This window comes from Apus apus, chromosome 11, assembly GCF_020740795.1.
Source record: "Apus apus isolate bApuApu2 chromosome 11, bApuApu2.pri.cur, whole genome shotgun sequence".
NCBI classification, from domain to species: Eukaryota; Metazoa; Chordata; class Aves; order Apodiformes; family Apodidae; genus Apus; species Apus apus.
In genome coordinates, this window is record NC_067292.1 from 18,980,376 (window position 1) to 19,000,224 (window position 19,849).

Sequence of the window (19,849 nt, forward strand, 5' to 3'; positions counted from 1 at the left end):
CCTCCTTCTAAGAAGGGTGGGTAAGAAAAGGGTCAGTTCCTGAAGCATTTGTTGCAGTTAAATCAGCTCAGTTCCTTTAAGCTCCTCTTTGGTATTTGCTGGCATCCTGTGTTTATCCCAGGGAGAGTTCTCTGTTTTCTTTCTCTACTTGGAGAGTCAGTAGCCACTTCCCTGTGTCTCTCTCACTTGCACATTATGGAGAAGCTCTCTTCAAGGGCAGAAACTGACAGTTCCCTTCCACCTTCATCTCTGCTAATTATCTTGTGCTGTGCTGCCTAAGTCTGAGCTTTTGGGTTAAGTTGCCTTAAGATGGGGTTGTTTTTTTTTTTTGTGTAAGAAATAGGACTTGCATGACAACAGCAGGAGTGGAGTTGCTTCTCTGAGGCAATCTTATTGCTCCACTGATCCTCCTGGCCCCATTTCCCAGTAGACTGAATTGTTTCTGCTGCTTATGTTGTTCTGTTTTAATGGGACTCTCCTCTCCCCCTCTTTAAATACCTCCTGCAGGATGAAAATGGACAGCAGTGAACCAGAGCACTCCCCTCACCCAACCCTACTACTACCTGTCTTTCCCATGGTTTCTCTCCTTCCAGATCAGCTCTTTTGATGCTCATTTTAATGAGCACAGCTCTTCTGCATCCAAGCTACTGGACTCTCCCAAGCTGTCCCCCTTGGGAGAAGCCAGTACTGGCAATCCTGTCAACTGATTCCAGTAGAAGCAAAGGTCACTGTGTCTTAAATAAAACTGAATTGTTTCTCATCCCAGGAGACTGTGGGTGGCTGTGTGAGTGTGAGCTCCTCAGGGTTCTTGCTGAGGGCAAGGCAGGCTAACCCTGAGCTCCTCTGCTGCACTGCACTCTGCTTCTTCTCCACGGCCTTTTATTATCTGGATCTAGGTAGAGAGCTGGTCCTACAGGCTCCTCTTTGCAGCATCCACAGGGTGGTTTCCACAGATGGGATCCATGTGCTCCCACTATTGGAGCAGAGCATTTAATTTGACATCATTGGGTGTTAAATCTGGATTCAGCTCCTCTTGTGAGGGTGGGGCAAGTGTCTTAAAGGCTTCTAGACCTTGTGCTGTCTGAAAAAAGTAGGCAGGAGTCTTGCTTGCCAGAGTGTAGAGTATCATGAAGTGCCTCTGGATCATCACTTGATCCCTGGCTGAGTCTTGCCTTGCTTGGAGCCCAGCAGTGACTGGCTTGGGGACAGTGTCCTAGAATGAACTTGCACGATGCTGCCCACAGATGGAATTATTACAGGAATTCTGAAGAGCAACTGCTAGACATCCCTTGGGCTGCTGATTTTGTTGGGAAGCCTTGCATGTGTTTCATCAGCACCTTTTTTTATTCCCTGTCTCCCCTGACCAGATGAATTTGATGCCTATATCATTGTGTCCTTCGTGAACGCCACGCTGGTGCTGTCTATCGGAGAGACTGTAGAAGAAGTGACTGACTCTGGATTCCTGGGTACTACACCCACCTTGTCCTGCTCTCTCCTTGGTGATGATGCTTTGGTACAGGTAATGGAAAGCTGCTTCTGATCTGCCTGCTTTTGCCTGTTGCTCTCTGCTTGCTGCACACCCCAGTTTCTACAGTAGAAATGAGACAGCATCGTGTCTAAGGGCATGGATTTATCTGAAGAATGAGGTGTTCAGCCTTGAATAGTGTGTACAGCTCTGGAGTCCCCAACACAAAAAGGATGTGGAGCTCTTGAGAGAGTCCAGAGGAGGCCACAGAGATGATGGGAGGGCTGGAGCAGCTCTGCTCTGGAGACAGGCTGGGAGAGTTGGGGTGTTCAGCCTGGAGAAGAGAAGGCTCCAGGGAGACCTTAGAGCACCTTCCAGTGCCTGAAGGGGCTCCAGGAAAGCTGGGGAGGGGCTTGGGACAAGGGCAGGGAGGGAGAGGATAAGGGGGAAAGGTTCAAAACTGAAGGAGGGGGATTGAGGTTGGACGTGAGGAGGAAATTCTTTGCTGTGAGAGTGGTGAGACCCTGGCCCAGGTTGCCCAGGGAAGCTGTGGCTGCCCCATCCCTGGCAGTGTTGAAGGGCAGGTTGGATGGGGCTTGGAGCAACCTGGGCTGGTGGGAGGTGTCCCTGCCCATGCAGGGGAGTGGGAACTAGATGATGTTTTGTGTGTTACCCTCTGGCTTTTCCTGTGTGGGCATCACTAGTGAGATGGGAGCTGTGCAGAGATGGCAAATACAGAATTCATGTGACCTCTGTTTTTTTTTTTTTCCTTCAGGTTTACCCAGATGGGATCAGGCACATTCGAGCAGATAAAAGAGTTAATGAATGGAAGACACCAGGGAAGAAAACCATTGTAAAATGTGCTGTGAACCAGAGACAAGTAGTGATAGCACTGACTGGAGGAGAGCTGGTGTACTTTGAGATGGACCCGGTATGTCTGTGCTGGGTGTTTGTATGTTCATTCCTGGCACTGTTGAAGGGCAGGTTGGTTGGGGCTTGGAGCAACCTGGGCTGGTGGGAGGTGTCCCTGCCCATGCAGGGGGTTGGATCTAGATGATCTTGAAGGTCCCTTCCAACCCACACCAGTCTGGGATTCTGTTCAGGCTGTGAATGGGTTTGGAAGAGTGAGGGGGAGAGCATGGGGGGTGCTGGGGATTGATCCTTGATCAGCCCTGCAGTTTTGGGCACCTCAGTTCAAGAGAGGTGCTGGTGCAAGGACCGAGGAGGGCAACAAAGCTGGTGAAGGGCCTGGAGAAAAAATCTTGTGAAGAATGCTTGAAGGAGCTGGGGATGTTTAGTTTGAGAAAGAGGAGGCTGAGGGGAGACCTCATCAGTCTCTACAACCACCTGAAAGGTCATTGTAGAGAGGTTGGTGCTGGTCTTCTCACAGGCAATTAGTGACAGAACAAGAGGGAAGGGCTTCAAGCTGCACCAGGGGAGCTTCAGACTGGACATTAGGAAGGATTTTTTCACAGCAAGAGTGGTCAGACACTGGAACAGGCTGCCCAGGGAGGTGGTGGAGTCACCATCCCTGGATGTGTTGAAGGGTGGTTGGGATGTGGTGTTGGTGGATGTGGTTTAGGGGAGAACTTTGTAGAGCAGGGATGATGGTTGGACTCGGTGATCCCAAGGGGCTTGTCCAACCTGAAGAGTTCTGTGATTCTAAGGGGGTTCTGTACTGAAGTATCCTTCTGGAACAGGTAGATCAAAGCCCTGCATGTCCTGACAATGTCTGTCTGAGGTGACTTGATGGCTAATTCAAGTCTGAAGTTCACTGATAACTTGAGGCTGGGAATTGCGTGCGTATCCTGTCGCCGTTCCTCTTCCAAAGGCACCACAAAATCAGGCTGTACAGAAAAAATCAAACACCAGAGCACCATCTTAGAAAAAAAGAGGTGGGAAGAAAGTGTGGAAAGACATGGTTGATGAGTCTCTTGGGGTGTTCCTTTCCAGTCAGGGCAGCTGAACGAGTACACGGAGAGGAAGGAGATGTCGGCCGACGTGGTGTGTATGAGCTTGGCCAACGTGCCGCCCGGCGAGCAGCGCTCCCGCTTCCTGGCCGTGGGGCTGGTGGACAACACTGTCAGGATCATTTCCCTTGACCCTTCGGTGAGTGGCTCCTGAAATGTTCAGGAGGGTGTGCTCCAGAGGTGGGCTGGAGCCATCCGAGCTGTCTTTCCATCTCGAAGTGGTAGGACCGTGAACGAGCAGTGTGTGCCCTTGTTGCCAAGAAGGCCAATGGCATCCTGGGGTGGATTAGAAAGGGGGTGGTTAGTAGGTGGTTAGTAGAACCTCCTCCCCCTCTATTGTGGCTTCACCAAAGCAGATCTGGAATATTGTGTCCAGTTCTGGGCCCCTCAGTTCAACAGGACAGGGAATTGCTTGAAAGAGACCAGCACGGAGCCACAAAGATGATGAAGGGAGTGGAGCATCTCCCTGATGAGGAGCTGGGCCTCTTCAGCTTGGAAAAGAGGAGACTGAGGGGCAACCTCATCAGTGTTTAGAAATATGTAAAGGCTGAGTGTCAGGAGGATGGAGCCAGGCTTTGTTCGGTGATGTCCAGTGATAGGACAAGGGGCAGTGGGTGCAAACTGGAACAGAGGAGGTTCCACATAAACATCAGAAAAAACTTCTTTCCTGTGAGGGTGACAGAGCCCTGGGACAGGCTGCCCAGAGAGGCTGTGGAGTCTCTTGTGGAGACATTCCAAACCCACCTGGACATGTTCCTGTGTGATGTGCTCTGGGTGACCCTGCTCTGGCAGGGGGGTTGGACTGGGTGATCTTTCAAGGTCACTTCCAACCCCTAAGATCCTGTGATTCTGTGACTAGCAAGGAATACCTTGTGTGGCTTTCCTCTGCAGGAGTGTGGCCCTTGATCTGACCTGTAACAGGTTCCCTTGTTAAATCTAACGTGCCTGGAGGTTCAGCTGATCAGATACTAAAACCTGTTCTTCTTTGTTTTGGGGTTTGGTGGGTTTATACCTGTAGTAAAAGCAGACTCATTCTGCAGGCAGGTCAGCAGCAAAGCAGCATTATCATTTCTCTCCCTGCAACAGATGAGTGTCCAGAGGATGACTGAAGTAACCTAACTTCCACTCAGATTTCTCCATGCTAAATAGCTGCAAACTGTGCTAGAAGAATTTGGAAGGGTCTAGTTTATCTTCTCCAAACCCCAGGGCTGCAACCACTCCTCCTTGCCAAAATCCACAGAGCCAGCATCCATTGTGACTTTCTCCTTTCTTCTTGTGCTGAATACTCCTTTATGGAGATTTCAAAGGGCATCTTTACACTCCTCAGATGGAACTTGAATCCCCTCTTGCCATGCCAAGCCTTGCTGACTGGTGTGTTACCTCTTTTCTGTCTCCCACAGGATTGCCTGCAGCCTCTGAGCATGCAGGCCCTTCCTGCACAGCCAGAGTCTCTCTGTATTGTGGAGATGGGTGGAACAGAGAAGCAGGATGAGCTGGGAGAGAGAGGCTCCATTGGATTTCTGTACCTGAACATTGGGCTGCAGGTGAGAACTGCCTGCCTGGTTCTGCCAGGCTTTTCTGGGTGAGCCTTGGACTTACAAGCTGGATTGTTGGAACAGCCTTGTCACAGCATGATACAAAGCCTGGTTGTTCCCTCTCTGTTACAACACTTATCAGCTGTGGCTGGGGAATTCACTGTGTGACTTAAGAGAGGTGCAAATTTCCCCAGTTCCTAGACTTGGGAGTCAGAAGACAGCATGTTATCCCAGACTTCATGTAGGACAAATTCTGCTTTTCCCCTTCCAGAAAGAGGGCACGTTCTGATAAGAAAAACAAAACCAAAACCTTGCTCTTCTCTAGGTAAAATGTTGTTGAGCAGTTCCTTGATACTCTGCCCTACAGGCAGTTTTTGAAGGAGCAACCTCTCCCAACCACAGGCTCTGCTCTAAAATCTCTGCTGCTTTTTTGTTGCACACAGGACTGACTGATCTTTGACCAAAAAAATGTTGTTGTAACAATTCAACATGTAATCAGAGCAGTCATGAATTTTTTGGGTACACACTTTGGACCAAAAGGGATTAGCATCTGGAATAGGCCCTCAGGTGTTTCCTGGCTTATGGGATGTACCAAACTTCTTGGTCTGTTGGGGTTTTTTTGGCTTTGTTGTTGGTTTTGGGGGAGGGTTGTTGGTTGGTTTGTTTGCTTTCCAGTAATTCTGCCCTGCAGGAGTTGAATGTTCAGAGCCAACATGGCTGGAAAAGGGAGTTGTCCAGGAAGCTGAGAAAACAAACACCTAATTCCTTAGAAATTACCTCTTCTGTTTGGAGTACTGGTTGTAGCTAGTTATTTCTTACCTGTAGTGTTAATCCAACTCTTTGCTTTGTTACTGTCTAGAATGGTGTGCTGCTCAGAACTGTCCTGGATCCTGTTACTGGAGATCTTTCAGATACCAGGACCAGATACCTTGGCTCACGACCTGTGAAACTCTTCCGAGTCCGAATGCAAGGCCAAGAGGCAGTAAGTGAAGTGAGGGGGCTGCAGATCCAGTCCCCAGATGCAACATCCCAGTTTTCCTAAATGGTGGCCAGGGTGGGGAAGCATCCTTGGAGCACAGCAGGACCCTTTGGGTAAGGGTGGGAAGTAGAATGACTTCATCACGGGGTTGCCTGGCTCACAGCTTGTACTTTCACAAACAACCTTGTTCTTGTTGGTATTCCCCTTCCTTCTTGGGAAGTCATGTGGGGTGCTGCCCTGCCTTCTTTGAACTAGGGCTCATCTGACCCGTGGGCTGTGTGTGCAGCATGGCTGGAAAGTTCTGAGCAGATTCTTGGGCTTAAGGAAGCAGAAATCTTTACCCCCTGACTCCTTGATGCAGTGGATGGTTGTCTCCTGCACATGTTGTGGATGGCTGAGGCAGGGGCTGGACAGCTGCCATCCGTGGTTTGAGGAGAAGATTTGCAGGATTTGGCACAGAGGGAAGATTGTGTTTCATCACGAGTGCCATTTCCAGCCCTTCTGATGTGGCACTGGGGAGATCAGCCACCCCCTGCTTGACTCATGTTTGGATGACACCTTCAGAGTTGGGAAATAGTGTCCATCAGCCCAGGGGGCTGGATGAGGGGAATCTGAGCTGGGCTTGAATGTTCTGATGCATGGGGTGAGTCTCCAGCTTGCTCCTGCCCTGCAGGTGAGGGGCTTTGCAGCTCTAGCAGAAGATACCTGTGGAATAGCTGAGTGCTCTTCTACTCTCAGACTACTCTTGGTTCCTTGTCTCACAGTAGGAGGAGCAAACCAGCTGATGGCCAAGCAGCAGTGGGCTTGGAGTTGCCTGTTGGTGCTTCAGTGTAATTCCACCTTTTGCCATGCAGGCAGAAAGTGATTTAGCACTGAACTGTATTTAGCCAAGTGGATGAAGCTGAAGAGTTTAGAAGTCCTTCTGCTTCCTTTGTTTCCTTTAACTTGATTGAAAATAGGCTGCTGATTAATTTAAGTAAATTTCACTTTGGAGACCTACAGCGTTTGGGTTGTGACAAAGCAGTAAATATTTATTTTAATAGACCTGTTCCCATTAGAGCAGTCAGTTGTTTAAAGGAAAAAAAGATATGAAAGTATTTGTTGATCTTGGCCTTTACAGAGGAGTTTTGATTGTGCCTCTGTTTGCATATCTTGCTGTCTTGATGGTGCTTTAAAGTGCTGGTGCTCTAAGCAATTCCCAGCTAAAACTGTCCCTTGAAAGCCAGCAGGATCCCTGGAGGAATGCTCTGAGCTGGGTGGAGTCCACCTGCAAGGATTCTGTTGTTCTGGTGGGTTGGAGGCTGGCAGGGTGCAGCCCTTCATCCTGCAAGGAGGGAGCTTGGCCCCCCAACTCCACACCTCATGGTGTGTTCTCTTTGTCATTCCCTGTTTTCCATGTTCTCAGGTGCTGGCCATGTCAAGTCGTTCCTGGCTCAGTTATTCCTACCAGTCACGTTTCCACCTGACTCCCCTCTCTTATGAGACCTTGGAGTTTGCATCTGGATTTGCTTCTGAGCAGTGCCCAGAGGGCATTGTAGCCATCTCCACCAACACTCTGAGGTAAGGGCTCCTGGGGGAGTGCAAATAGCTCCATCCAGGGAGAGGGGAGGGTGGTGGGTTCTCACTAGGCTTTCGAAAGGAAAGAGGTAAAGTGGCTTTAACTTCAAGGGGCAATGGGCACAACCTGGCCCATTCACTTGAACAGGAGGTTCAAGTTAAACATCAGGAAAAACTTCTCTACTGTGAGAGTAACAGAGCCCTGGGACAGGCTGCCCAGAGAGCTTGTGGAGTCTCCTTCTCTGGAAACATTCCAAAAGGACATGGAGCTCTTGAGAGGGTCCCAAGGAGGCCACAGAGATGATGGGAGGGCTGGAGCAGCTCTGCTCTGGAGACAGGCTGGGAGAGTTGGGGTGTTCAGGCTGGAGAAGAGAAGGCTCCAGGGAGAGCTTAGAGCAGCTTCCAGTGCCTGAAGGGGCTCCAGGAAAGCTGGGGAGGGGCTTGGGACAAGGGCAGGGAGGGAGAGGACAAGGGGGAAGGGATTAAAACTGGAAGAGGGAGATTGAGGTGAGACATGAGGAGGAAATTCTTTGTGAGGGTGGTGAGAGCCTGGCCCAGGTTGCCCAGGGAAGCTGTGGCTGCCCTATCCCTGGCAGTGTTGAAGGGCAGGTTGGATGGGGCTTGGAGCAACCTGGGCTGGTGGGAGGTGTCCCTGCCCATGCAGGGGGTTGGATCTAAATGATCTTGAAGGTCCCTTCCAACTCAAAACATTCTATGATTCTATATGATAGAAACACTTGGATGGGTTTTGGAAAACAAATGGAATACAAGTGTAGTTAAACTGTCAGAAAGAAACAGGGTCTGCTTCTCTGATCCTCAGGGAGGGAAGTTTTTTTCGTAACTGTGAACCCATCATGTATCAGGAGCTTGTGATTTGGGATCTGAATTGACTGCAGAAAATAAGCCACGTGATTGGAGAAATCAGAGGCATGACAGGGGTGTGTTTGTTGCCTTTTCAACGTTCAGCTTGGATAGATATGAAAAAGAGAAAGCAATAGTGGGGGGCACAAATTCAGGAGCTCTGCTTTATGCACTGGAACAGGCTCTGTTTGCACATCTGTCCTCACTGAAATATTCCAGCATTCATGGCTTTTAAAGGAGTCATTCTTTCTTGAGAAACTTGTGGTTTTTAGGACCCAAATGCCAGAAGAAGTGGCATTTCAGCTGGCAAGTGACAGGAGGAAAGAGCTGGCATTGTTATTTTTCATACTGTTTTAACTGAAATGTCTCTGAGGAGCGCTTGATTGTGTGTCCAAGCCTGGTGTCACGTTGAGATTCAGCTGATGTGTTCCCCAAACACTTTGAGGGTTGTGCAGCCTGGTCTAGGGGGAGATGTCCCTGCTCAGAGCAGGGAGCTTGGAACCTGATGATCTTTTGAAGGTCCCTTCCAACCTTCACCATTCCAAGATTTTATGAAACGTTCACTTTCCTCCATCCACGTGCTCTTTGTTCCTCTTGGGTTCGGCTTGTTTCATCACCAAGCTGTAAAGCTCAGCTCCAGTTTTGTTCCGTTGGGACAGTTGCTTTCAGCCCTCCTTCAACACATGTGACATCTTTGTGTCCCCCAGGATTTTGGCACTGGAGAAACTGGGGGCAGTCTTCAACCAGGTTGCCTTCCCCTTGCAGTACACACCCCGGAAATTCGTCATTCACCCCGAGAGCAACAACCTGATCATCATCGAGACGGACCACAACGCTTACACTGAGGCCACCAAGGCCCAGAGGAAGCAGCAGATGGCTGAGGTAATGGGGCTGGGAGACAGGTGCACTCACCTGTTCCCTGCTGGGGAATTCTGCAGCTGGAAATCCTCCCTGCATGCTGGTTCTGCCCTGGTTTAAGTCACAACACCAAGGAACCAGCCCCGTGGCTGCTCGCTCAACTCCCACACACACTGGGATGGGGAGGACAAACCCAGCTAGAAGCTCTTGGGTCAAGACAAGAGCAAGGAGGGTTCTTCACTGATGAAGGTCACAGGCAAAATAGACTCAACGTGGGGAAAAAAATCATAATTGTAATTTCACACCAATCAGATGCCCACAGGACACAGACACACCCAGAGCAGGGCTCACATACATTATCCCCAGCCCTGCCTTCTTCCTGGGCCCAAATCACTTTGTTCCCCATTTCTCTCCTTCCCCACAGGGGGATGGGGATGGGGTTTAGAGTCAGTTCACAGTCTGGTGGTTCCTGCTGCTCCTTCCTCCTCAGAAAGGATTCCTTACAGTCCTGCCCTGCTTCCCCACGGGGTCCCTCCCGTGGCAGAGAGTCCTCCACAAACCTCTCCTCCATGAGTCATTCCCACCAGGTCTGGAGCTGCTCCAGTGCTGCCCACAGAGTCATGGGTGCTTCAGGAACAGGCACCTGTCCTGGTGCAGAGTCTTCCACAGCTGCATCATCCAAGCCCACTGGCAGCAAATCCACATTCATCCCTCCTGGCACCTTCAGGGAATGTTCCACCACGTTCTTCCATGAATGCAGGGGCACAGCTGCCATCTTGCCATAGGCTGCAGGGAAACTTCTGCTTGGGCATCTTCTTCCCCTTCTCCCTCACCAACCACTGGCACCTCTCTCCTCTCCATCTCTGCTCTTCTCCAGCTGCTTTCCCTGCTCAGCTCTTACCTCAGTTCTTTTGGATGTTAATCCCAGAGGTGCATCCATTGTCTCTCTAATGGCTCTTTGACTCTCTAGTTTTGGAGGTGGGGGAGCTCTTCAGTTTCTCATCTGAGCCACCCCATGGGGCCCTTTTCCCACTACCAAAAAAACCTACCAAACCAGCCCAGGTTCCCAGCACGTTTCTGTGCCTTGTGTGGATGCAGGGACTGGAGGGAATGAAAGATGTGCCTCAAAAATCCCAGCAGGATGCACCACTTCCCAGTGCTCCTTTCTTTTCCATGTTATTACAGAACCACATAGTGGAGAGCAGTCGTGCTTGTGTAACACCATTCTCTGGGTTTTCTGTCACTGTTTGAGGGTGTTTGGATTTCAGTGGGTTGTTTTTCTTGTGCTGTTTCCAGAGTTGTTGATGCAGAGAAGCAGCTGCCCCTTGGGCAGGGCAGAGCTGGAGCTGCTGTGCTCCAAGCTGCAGAGACTTCCTTGGGAATGAGCTCAGGGCAGGCAGAAGGTTTGGGACTGGGTGGCTTTTATGTCTTCACAGGCAATTCCTAGCCTGGAATACCTGGGAAACAGGGAGGATGCTGGAAAGGAAATGCACTGAGTTGTTCTTTTCTCCTGTCTAATGTGCTGCAGGAAATGGTGGAGGCTGCAGGTGAAGACGAGCGGGAACTGGCTGCAGAGATGGCTGCAGCCTTTCTGAATGAGAACCTTCCTGAATCCATCTTTGGTGCTCCCAAGGCAGGGAATGGCCAGTGGGCTTCTGTTATCAGGGTGATGAACCCTATCCAGGGAAATACATTAGATCTGGTGCAGCTGGAGCAGAACGAAGCTGCCTTCAGGTAAGAAGCATTGCCAGGTGCAGCAAGAATCTCTGCTTGTCATGAGTCTCAACGTGTGGTTTTTTCCCTTCCTGTGCTCAGGTGTTACTGAGTTGAACTCCAGGTGCAGCATGTTACCAGGAGACTGGCTTGAAATTCCAGAAGGGATTGTGTCACGTGCTTCAAACCTTTGTCTTGCCTTTCCTTCACTTCCCATCCTGATCTGTCTGCATGTGACACCCTGAGCTGGTGCTCCAGATGTGTTTGCTGGACCCCAGTGCTTAAAGAGCAATACAAGGGTGTAAATGATAGATAAGAGAGCTGGGAACAAGAGAATGTGCTGCCATCTCCCTTCCCCTCTTCCCCAGATAAACTGAGCATAGATTAAATGGAAAGGAAGTGTTAGAGGGACTGGAGGGGAAAACCAACACAATAACAAGAACAGTGGGTGCCTCAGCAGGTGAAGAGGAGTTAGGTCATGCCCATTCAAAGGGCTGACTCTGCCCTGTTTTGTCCAGGATTCCCAACCTGGCTGAGCCAGGCAGTGGGCAGGAAATAACACTGGAAGGTGAGGAAAGTTATATGTACATGTCCAAGTTGGAACAGGCTTTGAAAAACAGCTTCTAGTGAAGCTTTGGACTCTGCTGGGCAATGTCCAGCCTATGAAAGCATGAAATTAATGCCTGGGGGTTGGAGCTAGATGATCTATAAGGTTCCTTCCAACCCAAACCATTCCATGATTCTATGACATGTGACAGCTGGAGCACATCTTCTGGTACAGAGAGTGTGGAAGAAGGAAGGAGTTGGCATTAAATGTTCCTGCAGGGAGGCAAAATGACCTCTAAACATTTAAATGTCAGTGCTGGAAGGTTGGGCTCCCAACCCTCTGCCTGGCTGGGGGCAAGTGGTGCTGTCAGGGAGTCCAGTCTGTGTGGTGACCACCCTGATGTCCTGGTGTGTCCTGTCCTTCCCAGTGTGGCCGTGTGCAGGTTCTCCAATACTGGTGATGAGTGGTACGTGCTGGTGGGAGTGGCCAAGGACCTGATCCTGAACCCACGCTCCGTGGCTGGGGGGTTTGTCTACACCTACAAGCTGGTGAACAGTGGGGAGAAGCTGGAGTTCCTGCACAAGGTGAGAGGGGTGGCTGGGGCACTGAGAGGCAGGGTGCTGGGATGGCTGTTGCTTCACCCCAAGTGCTGTAGGAATATGGCAGTACAGGGTTGTCATGCTGATGTTACACACTGGAAGGAAGCAGCCTTGGAGAAAATAAGCTGCCTCCTCCAGAAGAATCTGGGACAGCTTTTGGCAGAGATGGGGATTGAACACAGATCTCTTGAGAGTTTCAGTCCTTTTCCTTAGCCCTAGGCTTACCCATCTAATTGGGTAAATGGGAAAGGAGCAGTGTTTGTCAGGCCCCTGTTGGGGAAGGGGGAGCAACAGTTTCCTTTTGGACATGAGCTCAGAGCCCCTCTGAGCCCTTGTTTACAAAGTGAATTCATCCTTGGGCCCTGGTGCTGAGACTCTCAGTCCTTGGCTGGCCCCACAAAGCTGCTGTGAGCTGTCATGTCTTTGGTTGGGTGTAGAAATGATTGGTCACCTAGTGACCAGTTTGCTTGACAGGTCTCTGGGGCTTTAGTGAGGGTTTTGGCAGAAATCAGTTACAATTCTGTTCTCCTTTCCACGTGCTTCCAGCAGGGCTGAGGTAGGAGCAGATGAGCATGTGGAAAGGAATGTTATGGCTTATTCACTTCATACAGTCCTGATGTAATGAGTGGGATCTGTCCTGGACCAGGGCCTTTCCTGGTGTCACTGAACACCCACGTGGAAGTCAACAGTGCTGATGGTGTGAAACAACTTCTCTCAGCCAGTGCAACCAAGCTAGGAAAGCTCTCTGTTGTTGCCATTCTCTGCTGGGGCTGATCCTTCTGGCATGATTGGTGGTGGGAGATTTTTCAGCCCAGAGTTACTGGAATGCTGGGCACACACTGTAATTATTCCCATTTAACACTTCCTTCAGTGGCAGCTTCAGAGCATCTGTCACAGATGGCTGAGTTAGATGAAAGCCTTTGTTTTAAAAACAGAGGATATGGGTGAGTTCAGGATGAAATCTTTTGCTTGGGTGTAAATCAAAATGAAGAACTGAGGCAACAAGATCCTGGTCTTCTTTTGCTGCCCACCCAGTCAGGGGGTCCTTCCCTGGAGGTCCCCTTCTGGCAGTGAAGTGCCCAGAGCTCTGTTAGCACCACGTGTGCTCCACTGAAAGGCCTCCAGAGGACTTTGCCCCTCCTGTAGAAAAAGGTGGTGATGAGAAAATGTTGGAAGCCTTGGCACAAGCCAACCAGCTTCCACTGGGACTGTTTGCTGAATCCCTTCTGAAGCTTGCTGGAAGTTTAGCTCCTAGTGGGGGAGGTCTCACAGTTGTCATTTTTTCTCTCCAGACCCCTGTGGAGGAGGTTCCTGCAGCCATTGCTCCATTCCAAGGTAGAGTCTTAATTGGAGTTGGGAAGCTCCTACGTGTCTATGACCTGGGCAAGAAGAAACTGCTTAGGAAGTGTGAGAACAAGGTACTGGTTTTTGTTCCTGGTCAGGGCTGTGCTCTTGGGGTTGAGTGATGCTTTGCAGTGGAGGGAAACTGGGGTCTAGCAGCTTCTCCAGGCCAAGAGTGTCTGTGCACTTGGACTTCAGAGTGCACTTGGACTGAAGGGAGACCTTGTCACCAAGTACCAGCCCATAAAGGGTGGCTGCCAAGAGGATGGAGACTCCTGTTTTAAAAGGGGTCATATGGAAGTGACAAGGGGTGATGGGAACTAGTTAGTCCTGGGGAGATTTTGAAATGCAGAAGAAAATTTTTCACCCTGAGAACAGTCAGACATGGGAATAACCGCCCAGTGGAAGTGGTGGATTCCCCCACACTGGACAGTTTTAAGACTCAGCTGGACAGGGTGCTGGGCCACCTCCTTTAAACTATAATATTACCTAGCAAGGTTGGATCAGATGGTCCTTGAGGTCCCTCCAGGAGTCAGAGCCATGTCTGTGCCTTGCTGGGTGCATCCACCTGGAGCAGTGCTGGGAGCTCTGGTTGCACTGGGCTGTTGTGCCTGCCCCTCAGGCATCACCTGGCTTTCCTGTCACCATTCAGGCAGTGGTTTTGCAGGCTCCTTTTATACCAGCTCAGTGCAGGCTGCTTATGGACACCTGCAGGAGTTCCACAAGCCTGTCCAGACCTTTGGCCACCTGCTACCAATGGAAGAGGTCTTCTCCAGACACAGAACAGCTGCTGGAAATATTTCCTTAGGTTAGGTGATCAGCAGGCTGGGAACAGAAGTTGGAGGGTGCATGGGATCACCTCTTCAGATCCCCAGACTCTTGAAAAGGGAATTTTCTCCTTGAAGAAGATGATCCTTCTTGCTGAGCATCTGCAGTACTTCAGGAAAAGAAATTGCAGAGCAAGGTTTTCTAGCTCTTAATTTTCTGCTCCTCCTCCTTTTGTGAGCTGCAAAACCTGTGCCAGCTGCTCATGACTGCACAAAGGAACTCCAGCAGGTTCACAGCAGGCTGGGAGCTTGCAGGGGAACATATTTTGTTTTGTGTTGAGTGGTTTTTGTGTTTGATTTGGGTTTTTTTAATCCTAAAATATGATTTGCATGAAAAATGGGAACTTTCCTCCTTAGGTCTTCACGAGTGGTGCAACGAGGGGACCCTGAAGCAGTGCCTGCTTTAGGATGTCCCTGGCATCTCAGTTCCTAGGTCCAGTGCTTCTTCTCTGGACATTCCATGTGTTCAGCAGGCTGAGGATGATGTGTGGAGGGTGTTGGGTTGCAAGGTTGGGGCTGCAGGGTGCCAGAAAAGAGGTCGTTGAGGAGGAAATGATGGGAAATGGGGAATGTGCCCCAGTCCCCAGGGAGAAAGCGTTTCGAGTTGAGTAGGGTAGAGTGAATAGGTTACACCTCCTAATCTGAAGCACTCACGTTTGGACCTTTCTCTCTCCAAAGCACATTGCCAACTACATCTGTGGGATCCAAACCATTGGGCACAGGGTGATTGTTTCAGATGTTCAGGAGAGTTTCATCTGGGTGCGTTACAAGAGGAACGAGAACCAGCTCATCATCTTTGCTGATGACACCTACCCTCGTTGGGTCACCACAGCAACCCTCCTGGATTATGACACTGTGGCTGGAGCAGACAAGTTTGGCAACATCTGTGTGGTGAGTTTGTGCCTCAGAGAAGCTGGGGTTTTGTTCTCTTTTTTTTTTGTTGTTTGGACACGATTTATTTTGCCTTCAAACATCCATGATTTGTCTGAAAAGAATGAGGATCTGTGCTCAGCTGGAGGCAACGCCCTGGACCACTCACTTGTTTTGATGGGGTGGCTCCTTGTCAGAGCCAACTGCTGCAGTTTATCAGGTTGTTCATGAAGGGCCAACAAGTTAAAGCACGAGCAGGTCAAAAAATACATTGCTGAAGCATTCAGTAACTTGTGTGAAAATTGCCCCCAAACTTGCTGTCAGTGAGCCTTGAAACAAAGCTTGTGGCTGTGAAAGGGCTCAGGAGAGGTTGTGTCAGGGTTATCACTCTTTACTTTCACTGGCATTGAGCTTTCCCTGTCACTTCCTCTCAGAAGTTGGCTTTGTCAGTGCTGACACTTCCCCACTTGGCTGCATTTCAGCAGGGGAGGAGGAAAGAATAGATGGTCTTTCTTGCCAGAGCTTTGATCTCTTCCTGAAGTGTGCTTGGGAGTGCAGAGTTCAGCCAGTGGCTGACACTTGCTGCCTGCAGGATTTGCCTGATGCACACAAATCCATCCTCTTTGGTTTTCCTGCCCCACATCCATCACACTGCTTCTTTAGTGGGAACCACCTTCAGAAGGTTTTGATGGTACCTCCCAGGGTGATCTGCACGTGCTGGGGCAGGCAGGGGTCAGCCATGAGGTCCTGCCTTTGTTTTTGAGTGAATTCATCAGTCATGACAACATGTTGTCCTCTAAAGGTCTTCTTGGAGTGGCAAAGGAATGATTTTGCTTTCAGCATGAAGTCCTTCTTGTAGAGCCCACCAAAAGCAGCCTTTCACAGATCCCAAGGGTTCCCCAGAGATCACCTCCTGCTTCCCTGCAGCTTGTTGACTCTTCCCACACAGGTGAGGTTGCCTCCCAACACCAACGATGAGGTAGATGAGGATCCCACAGGCAACAAAGCTCTCTGGGACAGGGGCCTGCTGAATGGAGCATCACAGAAGGTAACTCTTCATGGAAAGGGCATGGATTTTGTGGAAAAAGAACACACTGCATTTCTGGGAAGTCCTCTGCAGTGTCGTCCAGGAGATGGATTGGCAGTTCTGCTCATAACACATCTACTGTGATCAGTTTTCACTGTCCCTGGGAGCCAAATCCAGCCTCTGAAGCAGGAGCTGTTGGCTGGAAGCAGCAGGCTCATTTTCTTCCTCTGCTTTCCCTCATTACTTCCATCCATTTGTCCAGCTCCAGAGGGTAATTCAGAAGCCTGCTGAGTTTTGCCATCTGGTCACAGGTGGAAGGCACTTCTTCTTTGACAGGCATTTCAGAACTAGCAGGTGGCCAAATTTATTCCTCTCTCAAGCCTTTTGATGCTTTTCTCTGAGCTAAAGAAAGGAAAAAAACCAAAACAACCAACAATCTTCTGTGGTTGATTTCCAGGCTGAAGTGATCATGAATTACCACGTGGGAGAGACAGTGCTTTCCTTACAGAAGACCACCCTGATCCCAGGAGGCTCTGAATCTCTTGTCTACACCACCTTATCAGGGGGGATAGGGATCTTGGTCCCTTTTACTTCCCACGAGGTAAGCAATTCCCATCATCATCCTGCTTTTTTCTGTGTGCTCATCCCAGGTGGATGTGCTGCATCCCCTGGGGGTAACTCCAGGGCTCTGCAGTGCCTGAAAACCTGGGGCTGCAGGAAAGTCTCCGAGGCCAAGGGGGAGAGGAGGAGCCTGTGAACTCCTCCTCCACTGGTTTGGTGAGGAGCTGAGTTCTTGTTCCTCTGCTCTTCTAAACCTGTTCATGCTCCAGAGCAGCTCTGGGGTGACTTAGTGTCTCTGAGGAGAGATCCTTTGGTGTGCCTTGTGTACCCTGCAAATTACTGCTCAGGCACTGATGCTTTGGGGCCTGAAGATGATCTTCTTGGCCTCCTGGAGCAGCAGGTGCCCAGATATTCACTGTTGGAGCTGCACAGGTCCTGGGAGGCTGATCCTGGCCAGGTTGGCTGCTTGGCTCTGCCATGGGTGCTCCCAGGCTGGAAGTGGTTGAGGGTGTGACCATGACCTTGGCTGCTGCCTGCAGGGCAGAACCTGGTAACAGCAGGGCTCCAGGCAGGGGCTGGTGCCTGACACCTGGCCTTGACCTGCAGCAAACTGTTCCCTGACCAGTTCTTCCATCTCCCCAGGATCATGACTTCTTCCAGCACGTGGAGATGCACCTGAGGTCTGAGCACCCTCCTCTCTGTGGACGAGACCATCTCAGTTTCCGCTCCTACTACTTCCCAGTGAAGGTAGGGCTGAGTGTTTGGGACTGGGGGTCTTGGGGGGGCATCCATTTGGGGTTCTTAACCCTTCTCATGAGCCTTCTGAGAGCTGGTTTGGAGCCCCAGAGATGCTGCTGCTGTGCTGGTTCTTGCCACGGCACCTCCTTTTCCATCAGGAGCAGCTCTTGGTGTGACTAAGTCAGACTGGGTGTTGCCTGGGGGATTTTTTTTCCCACCATTGAAAGGGAAATCTGATAAGAAGTGGCTGTTCCTGCTTTTGAGGAGCTGTGTTTGAAGCTGTCACTGCTCAGTGCAGTGACCAGAAGGGGTCCTGAGTGCTGTGGACCAGAGTCACCAGGTGGCAACTACTACCAGAGGAACATGTAGCATCAGTCAGAAAGCTGTCTCAGCCCTGTCAGAGGGTATTCTTGCTCTCGAGGAGCTTGGGGGCTGGTTTGCAGGGTGCAGAAGCCTCCAAGATGTCTCCCATCTGCCTGAAGGTGCCTTTTGGTCACCTCCTGCAGCCCTCCCAGCGCCTGGACCTGAGTCAGATCCATCTTCCCTTCTGCTTCCCTTCAGCTGCACCCAGGCTTTATGGGTTCCTCCTATGTTAATCAAGCTGGCCACTAATTATTTTGATGCTAACCACTGCTATTCAGCAGCTGAGGTCACCAAGCACGGCCTTGTTTCCAGGACAGGATTAAGAACCTCCTGGGAACAAACTGTTGCCGTTTTTTCCCCCCTCCTTGAGGCAGGGTTCAGTGCCTCTGTGTCGTGCCCATTCACTCCCCTCCTCCTCCCCCCTCCAGAATGTGATCGATGGGGACCTGTGTGAGCAGTTCAACTCCATGGAGCCCAACAAACAGAAAAATGTGGCTGAAGAGCTGGATAGGACCCCACCTGAGGTGTCCAAGAAGCTGGAGGACATCCGCACCCGCTACGCTTTCTGAGGGATCTGGGCTTGGTTTTGGGGTTGGTTTCCCTCCCTTTTTTCTTTTGAAAGAGTTGTTTTCTCCTCGTGGTTTATGTTTCAAAGTTAATGTGAATGCAGCGTCACGTGAAAAAATCTCCCCAGCACATCCCACTGCTTTATGGGAAGGCTCCTGATGGTTCTGGGTGGGCAGGGAGAGAGATTCCCTCTTGGGAAGTGCCTGAGGAAAGGGGAGCCCGGGGGGGGGGGGGGAGGGGTGTCTTGTGCTTAGGGCAGATCCAACTGAGCCTCTTTAGGATGCAATTCCCCAGCTTTTTGGTCAAGGCAACAGCTGTTGCAGGCCTGGGAATTACCAGGCTCCTTTTAGTAGCCCAGTGGCAAGAATCTCTGGGCTTCCAGTAGCCCTTGGCAAGCCTGGCTGGGCAGGGGGTGTAATTGGCCCTGAACCTTTTCTTCTGAATTGCGAGGGTTGGTTGTTGTTTTTTTTTGGACTCGCCGTTTCTGAACTGTTTTCCCTGTAAATAGAGTTTTTTGTACAATGTTGACTCTCTTGGGGGTTGGGGGGGGAGAGAGAGAGAGAGAGAGAGAGGGAGCAAGAGCGAGGCCCGAGGCTGGGACTTGATTTGTTTCATAATAACTTTGGCAAGAGCAGCGTCTGGGCGCTGGGGCTGCGAGCAGCACATGAAGAATAAAAGCCTGTTTTTTAACGAGCCTGACTGAGCTCTTCTCCTTCCCCACCAGCTGTGCCTGACCTGGGGGATGGTGGGGAGGGTGTGGAGGAGGGGACAGAAACGTGCACACCCTCGGCCCCTGTACCCTGCTGGGCCCTGTTGGCCACCCGAGCTCACTCCCAACCTCCCTTCTGGAGCTGGCAGTGGGTCCCGGGACACAGTCGGAGCCGGGGAGAAGGGCTGGGAGGGAAGGGTCTTTCCCCCAGCTACTGTTCCTCCAGGGCACGGCTGCAGCTCCAAGCTCCTCCCGTTGCCCAGAGGAGCGGCTTGTGGCTCCAGGAGGAGGAGCCGGCTCCACCCAGGACGGGCAGGGAAGGTATTCCTGGCTGTGGAGGGCTCCTCACCCACCCGCAGCAGGTGCTTCCCCATCCCTCTCTGCTCCCTGCCTTCACTCTAGTGGAGCCAGAGACCTCCCTGGATGTGTGACATCCACCGAGGGGCCTGACCTGGCACCTCCCAGGGTGGGGGGGCTCAGGAAGGCAAGTGGGTGGTCCCAGCTTCCTGCTGCATCCGCGTGGAGCAGCCTCCACCTTAAGGCAGGTGAAGGTGCTCTCTCCTGCCCCCTCCTTGGCACCCTCCTCTCTCTGCTCCTTTGCCTTGTCCTTTCCCCAGGGCTGTGCCCTTTGGCTCCGATGTGGCACCGGCTGCTGCCCCACCCCTCCTCAGCAGGGGGTGAAGGGCCCCTCTGCCCTGCCCGCAATTCCCTGGGAGCGGCTCCTTTGTCACCTCCAGTCGCTCCAGCCTGGCCCTTGGAGCC

The 19,849-nt window shown here is 51.1% G+C and overlaps 2 protein-coding genes across 2 annotated transcripts in view; one reads left to right on the forward strand and one right to left on the reverse strand.

Annotated features, from left to right (window-relative positions):
- The window catches only part of SF3B3 (splicing factor 3b subunit 3), a 32,802-nt gene extending 13,731 nt beyond the window's left edge, over positions 1 to 19,071 (forward strand). Inside the window, exons 12-26 of the mRNA XM_051629196.1 lie at positions 1,368 to 1,519; positions 2,241 to 2,396; positions 3,419 to 3,574; positions 4,836 to 4,979; positions 5,830 to 5,952; positions 7,355 to 7,509; positions 9,075 to 9,249; positions 10,754 to 10,959; positions 11,913 to 12,069; positions 13,377 to 13,502; positions 14,931 to 15,143; positions 16,072 to 16,170; positions 16,607 to 16,750; positions 17,353 to 17,457; positions 18,240 to 19,071. Coding sequence (XP_051485156.1) covers positions 1,368 to 1,519; positions 2,241 to 2,396; positions 3,419 to 3,574; positions 4,836 to 4,979; positions 5,830 to 5,952; positions 7,355 to 7,509; positions 9,075 to 9,249; positions 10,754 to 10,959; positions 11,913 to 12,069; positions 13,377 to 13,502; positions 14,931 to 15,143; positions 16,072 to 16,170; positions 16,607 to 16,750; positions 17,353 to 17,457; positions 18,240 to 18,380 — 2,252 coding nt within the window. The 3' untranslated portion in view covers positions 18,381 to 19,071. The remainder of the gene's footprint in view (positions 1 to 1,367; positions 1,520 to 2,240; positions 2,397 to 3,418; positions 3,575 to 4,835; positions 4,980 to 5,829; positions 5,953 to 7,354; positions 7,510 to 9,074; positions 9,250 to 10,753; positions 10,960 to 11,912; positions 12,070 to 13,376; positions 13,503 to 14,930; positions 15,144 to 16,071; positions 16,171 to 16,606; positions 16,751 to 17,352; positions 17,458 to 18,239) is intronic.
- MTSS2 (MTSS I-BAR domain containing 2) overlaps positions 18,520 to 19,849 on the reverse strand; it is a 3,801-nt gene continuing 2,471 nt past the window's right edge. Inside the window, exon 4 of the mRNA XM_051629793.1 lies at positions 18,520 to 18,542. Within this exon, the coding sequence (XP_051485753.1) occupies positions 18,520 to 18,542 (23 nt within the window). The remainder of the gene's footprint in view (positions 18,543 to 19,849) is intronic.